This window comes from Branchiostoma lanceolatum, chromosome 17, assembly GCF_035083965.1.
Source record: "Branchiostoma lanceolatum isolate klBraLanc5 chromosome 17, klBraLanc5.hap2, whole genome shotgun sequence".
In the NCBI taxonomy this organism is placed as follows: Eukaryota; Metazoa; Chordata; class Leptocardii; order Amphioxiformes; family Branchiostomatidae; genus Branchiostoma; species Branchiostoma lanceolatum.
The window spans coordinates 11,006,306-11,019,351 of record NC_089738.1 but is presented as its reverse complement, the minus strand read 5'-3'; the positions used below and the strand labels follow the sequence as shown (position 1 = coordinate 11,019,351).

General features: G+C 40.6%; 1 protein-coding gene across 2 annotated transcripts in view; it reads right to left on the bottom strand.

Annotated features, from left to right (window-relative positions):
• Nucleotides 1-12,384, bottom strand: part of LOC136422551 (collagen alpha-2(IV) chain-like) — a 50,194-nt gene extending 37,810 nt beyond the window's left edge. Inside the window, exons 1-2 of one of the 2 annotated variants that reach the window (XM_066410332.1) lie at nt 12,017-12,384; nt 11,817-11,865 (exon numbers count right to left, since the gene is read on the bottom strand). In XM_066410332.1, coding sequence (XP_066266429.1) covers nt 11,817-11,865; nt 12,017-12,081 — 114 coding nt within the window. In that variant the 5' untranslated portion in view covers nt 12,082-12,384. The remainder of the gene's footprint in view (nt 1-11,816; nt 11,866-12,016) is intronic. The other variant, XM_066410333.1, reaches the window with a different exon arrangement.
• Between the last annotated feature and the right edge of the window lie 662 nt (nt 12,385-13,046).

The following is a 13,046-nucleotide window of genomic DNA, read 5'->3' as shown; positions in this document are numbered from 1 at the left end:
ACAAGTTTTGCATCTTTTCCTTTGTCTTTCAGTCCATGAAAAAAGTAATAGTAGTAGCATTTGAACCTTGTTACAAGCTGTAATCAAAAATGCTACTACATGTTCATGTACATGATATGAAGAAGCCCAATCAATTTTGAGCCAGTACTGACTGGACATCACCATTGCGAGCTGGGATTTTTCATCGTCCAGTGCAGATTGACTTCAGAAATACCTGCTTATCTGCATATGCAGGTGGTACTGTATTCTAAGCCCTGACATGAGTTAAATGAAGAGTAAGGATATGAACTTTACGACATACTCAACTTTTCAACTTTTGATTACAATGAATGGGTAAAGCTGTCCCTGAATTATTTTCTGTATGTTAGATGTTATTGTTTTCATAGATGATGAAGATGTCCCGCATTCCTTGGTGAGCAGCATTAAGCCGCTGTTGTCTCTGCTTTAAGAAGAAGCATCTCAGATATGCTCGAGCTCACTTGAAGTGGTGGGGGCTGTCATGCTAGCTTTAAGGAGAATTTCTTCACAAAAAAAGGACCCCTTTGTACAGGTTGTAATCCAATAAGTTAATGCTGAGTACTAGATTTTAATACAAACAGCATGAAACCTACTTTAACATTTTTAACGCATTGTCAATTCTCAGTATATTTTAGTACACAAAGTTGGTTACCAAGATTGTAGCTGGTCTAGTAGTTGGTGATGCTGCATCTAGACTGTAAGGACAGGGATTGAATTCTCATCTACCCAAGTGTTCAGCTTCTTTACTTGGTCATGCATGCTAATGCTTTTCATTGGAAGAGGCCTTTCGAGCTGCTGGTGTGCTACACCATATGGTGGGCTTACTAGTTAGGCAATTCTGGTCAATAGGTTAGTTGGGGCTAACTAAGAATAGTTTTCTTGGCACAAGCAATATTTCGACATACAGTATGTCGTTAACGTGTGAGAAAGTGCCAAAATGGAAATATACACAGGCAGCACCTTTCAGTAGGGGGTGAAAGGTAGGCTACCTAGGGTCTACACTTGGCAAGCATGTTTCTTCCTGCTGTGAATCATGAAGTAAGAGATACCCGCTATTTTCTAGATTTCTCATCAATTTCCAGCCAAAATACTGATGTTGGCTGTCAATCAAATTCAGCATCTGGCCAATTAGGGAGAAGCAGTACATGTACCTAACTGCAGGTGTGTTCACCCACTATTTTCTTTGGACATTTTTTTTTTCCAATACAATTTGATACAAGTATTCCTGGGGTGAGCATACTACTGGATCTGTTTATCATAAACCCTGTCTCTTTGTTGGCACGTTGCCATATTCATATTCATATGTGTGCATTAGATGTACCATGACGTACTATGGGACATTGCTTACTTTAATATGATGCAACCTGGTATGCGTGATGATGGGTAGAAGGATTGGATGCTCAGAAATACAGTGTTACTAAATACACTATGGAGGAAAGAACTGTATTATCATTACCACTGCCAAGATAATGTTCTTGCCATCACTAACTGTGGTGGGTAGCAGAATAAGTTATTCATGAATTAACATAAATTTACATATAGTGCTCTATCATACAGTGAAAGCAGAACTCAGTCATGGCTCGTCTTGAGTGTCTTAAGTGTCCCAAGCTGATGTAATCAATGACCAGGGCCTGTTTTTATGTCTCTGGGTTTAGATGTCACCCACATACTATGTCACTTGTCCCCAACACATATGCAAATGTACTTGACACAGTTACATAATACATATATGTACCTCACAATGATGACAGAAGTTTGACATTTTGCTGATAAAAAGTCAGACCAGGATGTTTGAGAGAAGGGATTTTGTTCCATAACAGTAGTATGACAAACCACAGGATTTCCTGAGTCTAGAACTTGACAACAATATGTTGGGCAACAGGGCTTTGTTCAGCCTTTTGTGGTTGGAGTAGGCAGCAGGAGACTACTTCACCTGTTTGCTTGTTTTAGACATGAGTAATGTCTATGTTATGGGTGGGGATGGGGGTGGGGGGCTCTCTGGGAGGTCTTACAGGTATCTGCAGACCAACAGCGCCCAAACCTCACAGGAAACCACAAACCTCCCAACCTAAGCTGTCTGGCATTTGTTAGGATAGAGGTTTGCGTTACCAAACAAATATAAGATCTGAATCACACAATTCCACAGGGCACACAACAGTCAAATGGACAAAAAAATACTGCAAGGCTAAGTGTTGTTCCAGGTATGTACTACTAGAAGTTGTTTTTGTTCTAAGAGTGCATCACAAAGAACACAAAAGTTGTCCCTTTCTTGCAAAAACAAACATGGCTGTCAGATGTCAACCAATCACAGTGCAGGAGATTTAATTAGATCTTGTTCAAAACCTCAAGCATACACAGCCCTTATACCTGTCTTAGATTTCAGACATTGCATTTACTAAGGATGAATGGAATGCGCACTAGCTTTCTGTCTTGGTGTCGAAATATGAAATCTAGGAGGAGCAAAACAGGTGGTAAATGTTGAGTATCAGAGAATAGATTGAACCTGCCAAATTTGAAGGACAGAGGTATGATGGAAGCTTTTCAACCAGGAGAAAGGGGGCTGTGCGGTAAGGCGGTATAGCTGTCATACAACATATCCAACATGTAACATCTGATTGGTACAATCATGAGCGTAAAGGCTTTCCTTTCGCCTACTTATGCCAGCGGCAAGATAAATATACAAGATTACTAGCAAGTATAGCATTGTGGGAAAGGGAGTGAACCTTGAGTTGTTGGCAAACATCTCAAAATGGAAAAGCATGCGTGCTATTCCCCAAGTACTTGACCTCCAGTTATGAAAGTATTGATGTTCAAAGCCTAGAACGATCTTGCAGTTTAGCTTTGGAATCTCAAAACATCTTTCAGCTCCACTACCTATTGTCAGTATTTAAGAGGCAACTTATCTACAAGTCTTTCTTTCGAGCCAATCTTCAACAATCAAAGGGACACCTGTAGTTGTGTTTCTTGTTGTTTTCTGAGCTAGAGTAAGTAAGGTAGAGTACTTGGTTTGTACATCCAATGGTTTTTCATCATTGCAAAAGTAGAATTTATGCGTGTCTCTTGGATACAATAAAGCTCAAGTATTTTTTTCTTCTGATATTCTTTTTTTCTTCTCTGTTTAACTTGTCCTGCTGATCAGTACCACCCTCAACTATCATTGAATGAGTATATGGAAGAATGAATGAATGAATGATTGATTGAAAGACCATAATTATACCTTTCTGCCCCAGGCTATGGTGATGCTGACTAAGTACAAGTCTAGTACAGGCACTGTAACTGAAAATTTAGTCCCATTTCATTAACTCTGCTTGAAGATTTCATTAACTCTGCATGAAATGAGGACATGAATAGGATAATTGAGCCACCACAGGGAAGTCATGCCATTCATGCGGTCCACTAAGCCCAGTAAGCAGGACAAAAAAGGAACCTATGGTTTTGTCAATAATGGTTTTCTGCATGATTGAACCAGAAATTCTGCATCCCAGCAGCAGACTGGAAGATGCTGAACCAGTAAAAGGATACTTCCAAAAGGATAAAAGGATAATTTCCCATCTTTTCAGACTGAAGATCTACAAAAATTCTCCTTTTTTAATGTTGACAAGTAAATATCAATAATTAATATAAATATTGTTTAATACATCACTTTTCTAAAAGCTCTTACTTCTGCTGTGAAAATTCTTACAACTGATTGTGGACTGGAGGTATAGAGATTCTCCAGCCAAACAAGGAGATCCTATAGGGAAGATCGTTAGAGCTTATCATAGACTTAAAACCTCTCATCTCCTTAGAGACAGAAGGCTTTTCTTCTCGATCAGAACAGCATCAAGTCTTGGCAAAGCTTATGCTAGAAACAGGGATGTCTTGAAGGAGAAATTGAGTATTATAAAACATTCTTTACTGTCTGCATTCTGCTTCTTCTGCCCACCTGGTAGCATTAATCCCTACACTAACTCAGTTCTTTCGTGGCACAAAATGGTATTGCGTTACAATTTTCTAATGGGGATTGAAGTATGCTAAGTCTTTGAACTTCAACCCTTACCTGGACTGATTCAGCAGATGTTCCACATACTGTTAGTCATTTCATACTGTAGCCTCTAGGGCTAGTCTCTGGTAGTTTCTAACGTAATCTGTACAGCTAATGCATTCTGAAGTAAATTCTGTTTTACTGTCGTTTAACAGTACAAACATTGTGTATCTTTATTTCCTCAAGGTCTGCAAATGGTATGGATTTATTTTGAATACAAATTTCCACCTGTTTCCTTACCCTTTACCTAATATAGATTCAGTCCGTATAGATTCAGTCCCAAAATGCTACCATAGCAATGAGACAGTTTAACTACATCAAGACTCAGAGTTAAGTCCCAAGTGCATTATCCAACATGTTAGGACAATGTATATCTGATGACATATTTCTTCCTTCAGTACACTAACCAATTGTGATCACCTTCCCATCTTGTTAGATAAACACATACTGACATATTTCAACTTAGAAAGGGGTTTAATTAGTAGTCATAGAGGTTGACATTGCCCAGATGTAAACAGTTGGTGTGCTGACAAATGTAAGGACTTAGATTCTTACTCTTTTCTTGATCTAAGACAGGAAGACCTTGCTCGGAAGCCACTGGAGTCTGACTTGAAGTAACAAGCAAACAGCTTTTATCTACATCCACCCAGGCTTGTTTTCAACTGTAGGAAAAGTTGACTTCCTTCTGATATTTCAGAACATTCCAGTCTGTTTAAGTATAAGGCACAGTGGCATTTATGGTACATGTACAAGCAAATATCCTCTCACAAGTGCCAGTAAGCGTCCAGAGGAAGTTTGGGATACCTACACCGTTGCTGCGAAATATTTGCATGTGGCTAAAGGATTCCAACAAGCCGTTGTTTACTGACAGCAAACATTTACCACCACTTATGTCCCAATTGTATAATCAGCCAACAGAGCCAGTGTCAATACCCCCGACCACACAGTCACTCAAATCAGTTAAAAGGTGAAGAGGTCTTCGTCCGTTTGTATGTTCTGTCTAAGACGCTGCATCTCTTTACCTTCTTTAGTTAGGATTCATTACCATAGTCTGAACTTGTAAAATGTAAGACGTTGATTTGTAGCTATGTGTAGACTGTGACCCTGACCTAGGGCAGTCGTAACAGGAAGAGGCTGTCAAACAGTACACTTACCCCTCAGTCTAAACTAAACCTACTGTCCTCAACATATGTTCCCATCTGGATAAGGACCATCTTTTCAAGTCCGCATTGTGTAACATTCCACGGTGAACCTGACCTATCCTTCACTTGTGTTTGAGCCACAGCTATTGTAAAATACTAATCTACTGCAGCGAAACATGAAAGTTCTGGGTGTGAGAGCTACACTTCGTGCACTGAAACAACATACTTCGACATGACAAATAAGCATGGGTCTTGCTAATCTATGTGCCTGTTTTCCGTGATAACAGCCTATACAACTGCATGGTAGTTGAATGAATACAGAACTGTATCCCAAGGAAATCAGTCTGGTTTGAGCTAGACAGGAATTATGCCCTGCCTGCTATGAAGAGGCGTCTTCCTGCTAGCACAACCCACGTTTAACCGCATGGAATTACCTGCCCGAGATGGACGGAAGGCCTGACAAGGCTGTGCAGGGGCCACTTCCTGTCTAGGTTAGTCCGTCAGACATAACCACCTTTCAACAGGTTGTGGTGAAACGTGCAAACACCTTTTTTGGACCAAACACGACTGAAAGTATTTCAAACATCCTGGGAGCCAGAGGAGACAAGGTAACACCAGAAATGTCTCAGCCTTCAACCTGCATGGCTGTAACTGGATAAGGAAACATCCAATTTTCATGATGAATGCGAAGTGACAAGTTTTGGATACATAAAATGTAGGTTAGGCCACAGCATAGAGTTACACCGAAATTTGAGGACAGAAGTATCTTTGAAGTGAGAAACACTGAGCATGCTGGTAGAAGTTTCCCTGCGATTGATAGATCTTGACTGATGTGCACAGTTGGACTCCTTCAACCTTCAAGGGCTGAAATGTCCAATCGGAACGATTTGCCTGCTTTCCCTTCCCAAAAGCTCAGTACTGGCCGTAATTTGTCCCACAAGTTCAGGAAGGTGGGCTCTCTGAGTGCCAAGTTTTCCAGACAGCTCACATCAATGGAAGCTTCCAGTCACAATCCAGTGCGATGTGTTGTAACCAATCACAACTCCAGTCCCGTACCACAGCGGACAATGGACAGCAGCCTGGCTGTCTTAAAAATGATGCTTCAGCTGTCTTCAGTTCAACACACAGGCAAGAAAGGAAAATGTTGTCAACTTATAAATGGGGTGCTACTGCTAGGTCAAAGGTCAGAGTTGATCAGGAGGTAGATAAGAAGGTGATTCTTTAGCTACATACATGGTCATTGACCATGGCAGCAACCTGAGATATCCGTGTCTAAAGCTAATATTGCAGACAACAATGCTTCCCTATATTCTTTAATAAGAGTCCCCCCCTCCATTCCACTCCTCCATACTGACAGGATCACCTTGCAATGTTCTTACTTAGCTATTATAGAAGACTGTAGTAAACAGAAAATGTTATCTCCAAGCAGATGATGAGGTGAAAGATCTTGCTGTTTTGAAGTGTTTTCTGATGTCTTGGCATTTCCTCTGACTGTTAGCCATTAGAGAACATAAGGATCGTTCACTCTACATTTGTTTGGGGATTATATCTATAAGAGGACCATCTAACTGTACATGTAAACTGGATAAGTGCGCATCAACCTTCATCTAACCTGTCAATGTGTACTGTTATTGAAAATGTATAACCTAACTATAATCATTTCAGTCTGTGACTTCTAGTTCTAGCCAAGGGTGACCAACTTCACAGTGGTGTGAGAGTCACTCTGTCACAGTGGAACCAACATTCACAAGTGGGTGTTTCCTTTACAGACCATATTTCTTCAAGAAACAGCTTTTGCCAACTTTGTGCCAACTAGTTGTACCTCTGTACACCTAAATTGTAACAATCTTTTGCTGGCTGTGGAGGAAATACAAAATATGTGAGTTTTTGACCGCATAATCCTCACCGAGGAAAATTTGCAACAGAAATTTATATGATCAGGCTTTTCATTAATTTCTTGCAAGTGGCTTGCAATGAGGCGAAAATCTTGAAGTAAATATGCAAATTATTGGGGTCCATTCCCTTTACTACGTGAAACTACATTAAAAAACTGACAAGATTTCAAGATAACTTACTCACACTTTTACACATTTCTGCATGCATGCATCTACATAATCTGGCCATTCCATCGTCCTTAGTAGCCAAAGATTGGAGCACAATGATAAGAAAATGATTGGTTTCTTGGCACCAATGACATCACATGATGTATATTTCAGCCTCCAGCACAGCCAAACACTGGCGGAAGCCATTTGCACAGGAGTCTAGGTTGGTAGGTTCACTGCCTCATGACCTTTCAACATGTCTGGCTTGGGGTTGTAAACTTGTGTTTTAGTAAAATAAATTCAACTTAAACTCTCTCTGCTTCAGTTACATGTGCTTCTTGCAACAAAATGTCGCATTTCAGTGGATCAAGAAACATTTCATTTTACTAAATGATACCTAACATTAAAAGAAGTGGGAATGAGGACATAATGCAGAACTGTTTGTACTGTAATCATTCAATGTTTACCAAATCAAGTTGTCCTAAAACTTTATACATATATTATTATGCCCCGTGCCAGATTTGACTGAAAAAGGAGAATTTTTTGTTGTTGAACAAAACAGGATAACGGAAAACGAACCCAATTCCGGTGGGTCTGTAGATTAAATATGTCTGGTGGGGTGCCATAGATTACATTGTCCCTCCAAATAAGTTTGCAAGGAGCAAACAATGGGATCAACACAAGCTTTTGTTCAAACCATTTAAGGGTGGAAAATGACTGGCCTCCAAACAATAAACGTTAGATGAGAAAAGCTAATAGGTACACACTAATTACTCAATTAGAATGTTGATACCAGTGTACTGTCCTAATAAACCTTTGTTGAACAACTTCCGCTGGTTATGCCTTGCGTCAGAATGCACAAAATGTAGCCTAAAATAGCAGGCTTCATTGCAGAACTTCTTTTGGCTTATCATGTGTTTTCTGATTGTACCAAGTTTTTGACAGCCGTCTAGCCTGAAGACCAAATATATAAAACAGGAGAAAGCAAAGAATAAGCCAAAAAAAGTCCTGCAATAAAGCCTGTTGTGGAGACTACACAGAATTTGAAGAAGAGTTATGTAATCCATCTAGGGTGCATGGACCATTCAGAGCAGAAACTCTGCTGGAATTGCAAAAACTGTTGATTCAATAATACCAAATTTCGATGTGCCATATAAATTTGCATGTGTGTATTGGAAGCCATATTAAGTGTGTGAGTATTACCTATTGCTTATCTGATCTGCCTTCACACTTTATGGGATAATCTGAGAAGTAATCACCTTTTCCTTAGGTACTAGTGGCAGGGAAACAAAGCAATGATAAATATGTACAAAAAAGATCAATTTCTTAGCATGATTAACCAAGGAGGTCCTTATGTGGAGAATTGAGGAATTAAAAACATCTAAAACATCATGTTAACCTTATCAAGTCCTGACTTACAGTCTGTACAATGACATGTAATATGCTATGAAAGCATCAGGTACTATGCAAATTAGCTTCATTTTACTGTGTCAGATTTTCATTGAAACAAAATGGAACATAACTTTTGATCTACTCATGATGATCTGGGAAACATCTTACCAGTGAATACTGATTATGTAGATTATGCTGACATGAAAATTGTCACTAACCAGTGACATCTGTGGGAGGGATAGCACTTCTGAGAATGCCTTTACTGTAGCAAATTAAAATATCTTTTTTATCATAAAGGATGGACCACAGGCTTTTTACTTCCTATCCCAAAAGGGCCAAGAAAGAGTTTTCAATCAAATTATCTTTCTCAACCAATGAAATGCTTTGAAGTTCGACATGCGGCCAATAACAACAAAGCTTCACCAGAAAATGCTTACAAGTTAGATGGTTGGCCAATATCAACAAAGCTGTAATGTTGGAAATATTTTCTTACAACTTGAAGACAATAATGGACTTTTTGGCTCAAGAAAGTGATGATTGTGGGATTTCTTATTCAAGTTATTGGCATGATTAAAAAAAACCTTGACCCCAAATTTACGAGGCCAAATGGTACGATATCACAAGGTCACTTCAGAACTTCTTTAGAATTCAATTCCTTGGGCCAACCTCACATAAAAACAACTGTTCCAGTCTTGACATCAAGCGGCAACTAGTTACCAAAACTTGCTTTGTCTACCATCTATGTAAATGCAGGTAGTGTTATCTCGAAGCAGATGTTGCAGGGGGGGGGGGGGGAATTCTTAACTTTTCAACTGACCAGATCTTCTAACAGTCCCCTGGGATAGAGTACTGTCAGAAAAACAGGCTGATTTGAAAACTTGACATTTCCCACCCCCACATCTGCTTAGAAATGAGGTACAGTGTATTGTTTGTGCCTCCTACGTTGTGTACTTGTACGGTAGTAGTTTCTCCACATGTAGATGTTGTTCCCAATAATGACTCATTGGGATGGTGGAATCGATATGAATCGTCGACCAGGAAGACCACAAACAAGTTCATAGGGGGTCCCCCTGCTGGCTTGGTTGTGGTTGTTCTAGATCAGTACTAACCACATTCTGAATTTTTCTGTTGACAGGGTCAGCCGGTACTGCCCTCCCACACATGCAATGTGGTTTGGAGGCCAACATGGCTGCCAGTAAATGAAGTGAACTTTGGAGGCATAAACCCTGGAAGTGTCAGGGTTGATTTCAAGGGCCTAAGGTGTACACGCGAATACACACCCCTGATTCAGATTCCAGATACTTGACACTCATGGGGTTAACCTTCTTAAGTCATGCTTCTTCATGGTCATATTGGTTATCAAGTGTGGTGAGAAAAGGCATGAACCTGTAATGTCCCAAATTTGGTCAAGCACACAGGTCATCCCTTCTCTACTGGGTAAACCCTACATTTTTTATAAGAGTTTTGGGTTGGTCGTGTAGTGTGGCACTGTGGCCCCCTCCAAAGTGACCAAGGTTTGTTGTCCAAAGTATACATATCACAAGCATGTAGTCCCCATACAAACAGCACATAGTGTTTCTTGTTTGTCACACTTTTGAAATTTATTTTTCAGAGCCATCTTTCTACTAGCCTGGATGCCAGACGCCCAATCTCTAAAATATATCCCTATATATTTCAGAGATTTGGGGTCTGGCATCCAGGCTATCTTTCTACACTTGAAAACTCCACACACACCCCACACACCAACCCCCCTGTATCTTATCTGCACTACAGTGTCCCTTGTGTTTAAAAATGTGATGTGCCTTGTAGGTGACTGACAAGTGCCACACGTTTTTGGTAATGTCAAGTCAGGTCCAATATGGTACACATTGCCTTACTAATATTACTTTAATCTAATCTAAATACTCAGTAACATGTATTGTACAGTAGTACATTTCAGTATTTTCAGTCCTTGGGTCAACTACACATTCAAAAAGGGAGCAACAAAGAAAATAAATGGACAAGATGACAAGTCCTCAAATATTTAAAGTTCCAAAAAGCTGCATGTATGAAGAAGTACAAATGTAGTACTGTATATACAAATAATATGAGCAAAATTGAATTGTTGAAACAATGAAAAAAACTACACAATTTCCACAGGTGGTTTATTGTATTTTATTGTCATTCCTCTTTTTAATCTCCAGCACTGCAAATAACTATTCCTTTGCAAACGCAATATTGCAATTAAGGTTAGGATTACCTTGGGCTATTCCATTGACAAAAACTTTGAAGGGGCGCACAGGAACATTTCTTGAATTCTTCTACTTTATATTTCATTACACATTCCCTGTACAAATTGTTCTCAATGCTTCATTCTGCAAAAATTCTGTGCATACCCTTTCCTTCCTTCAAAAATGGAACAACCCCTAGAGAATACAACATGTCATAACAGCCACACCCATCTTCCAGGTGTCACAACTTTTGACACACACCCCCCAGAACGGAATGGTCTGACCCAGAAGCCACTGGGGATTGTCTCTCATCAGTTGAAAGACGTCTCAGATCTGTCAGCCAAGCTAACATCACCTCGGTCATGTTTGCACAAACCCACATAAGGTGATAAAATGATAGGAATAAGCATTTCCAGTCCTACTCGCTCATTCCTTGTAAACAAAATATGATAAACAGCAACGCGAAGTGTCAAAGATACTTTGTGTTTGTTATTTTGTACAAGGTTGAAGGGCAAGCTAGAAGGCGCAGAAGGCGTGTTTCGTGGCAAACTTGAAGCCGTAACATGCATTGCAGGAACAGGCAATATTCGCAGTCTGTTTGCAAAATAATCGTAGTGAGGATATTAGACGAATTTCAGCTCAAATCTCTGTTCTTTTCAAAGTTTGGCAAATGCCAGGTCCCGTTACTTTGATAAACGATATCACACGTCTGCAAAACGTTTTAAGCGCAAACACTCTCGTTCCCTTACGTGCACACAGTTCGAGAACCCCGCCAAGTCGTGGGAACACGCCGACAAGAAAAATTGTTTAATCCAAGTTTAAGACGCCCGGTTGTGCCGCTAAGGAAACTTCAAGCAAGGCCAAGAAGTGCGTGCCGCCATGTTGGAATCTTACCGGCTGTACTGTCTTACTTTACCGACATCTATCGTCACATTACGACACAAATAATCTCTTAAAAATCAAACAGACGTGGAAAACAAAAACTCACCGCTAACGCGACGTCCAGAAGGGCCAATAGAAGGAACCCTGTGGCCATCCTAGAAAACAAAAGTACAATGTTGGACCAAGAATCATCCGTAGCGGTCAACGCTATGTTGTTGGATAAAAACAAGAAGCAGCAGCAACCCCTTACGATGCTTGCATTGCTAAGTTGAAGTACGTGGCGTAAAAATAGAGATAAATGCTTACCATAACCTCATATTCCATGGGCTAGGTCGGTAAGACCCAGATTTGCCCACGATGTTGGCCCCCATGCTTCCAGCACTGCACAGCGTTCTAGGGCCGATGTCGAGACTCTATATCGTCATATGGAACCAATTTACATGCAGCCTATGGTCCCAGGAAAAGACAAACGACAAAGAGGTAGTGCCGAGAAAAACGCTGGTTTTGGCCAGAACTTCAGCTGTACCCCTAACGTCGTCGTTACCTTCCCGAAATTCCCCCGAAAAGTGTGTAGTTTAGCGGCGTATGGATGGGGAATTACAGCGGTCCAGTTCGCCCATGCACGGCGGATCCAGCCCTGCCGGAAAAGTTTATTGTGAAGGGCGGGGCTTAGCCGGGGGACCTCCCCAAGTGACAGTCCTGCACGTTAGGAGAATTCACAGCTCATCAGATGAATAAACATCTGGGTCTTATAAGACATTCCTGGCATTGCGGCACGACTGGAAAACGTTAGACATGGATGTCTCTGATCAAAGATCTCTGGGGGCACACAAGCGCTCATTATGTATGGATGAATATTCATTTACTTCCAATTGTGACCCACAGGGATAGACCGCTATGATGAAAGACTTCGGAATATCCCTTTTGTCTGCGGTTTTCCTAATGATGACAATATGGCGAAGTGGGGCATCACCCGAAATATTCCAGAAAGTTGCCATAGATATTCCCTAGATAGTACGGACGTCCTCCCCTCTAGTTAGCTCTGTTTTGTTCTTGGTTCCAGTGAATTAAATTTTAACGCCCTGATGCAAGAAAAAGTAGACGCGAAAAGTCGCTACAATCTGTTTTCTAAACAGCTCTGTCTGCTAATCTGCTAAAACCAGCACCCCCGCTGCTGATGAGCATTTATGATGTTGTAGCAAATGATAAGGCTGGCGTCCTCATCCATATTTCCGCTGTGGTATGGACAGTTTTGCTGACTCCCAATCTGGGACATCTCCAGGGGGAAGATGGGGAGAATATCAATCTCAAGAAGGGACGCAGATCTTTCTTGTCG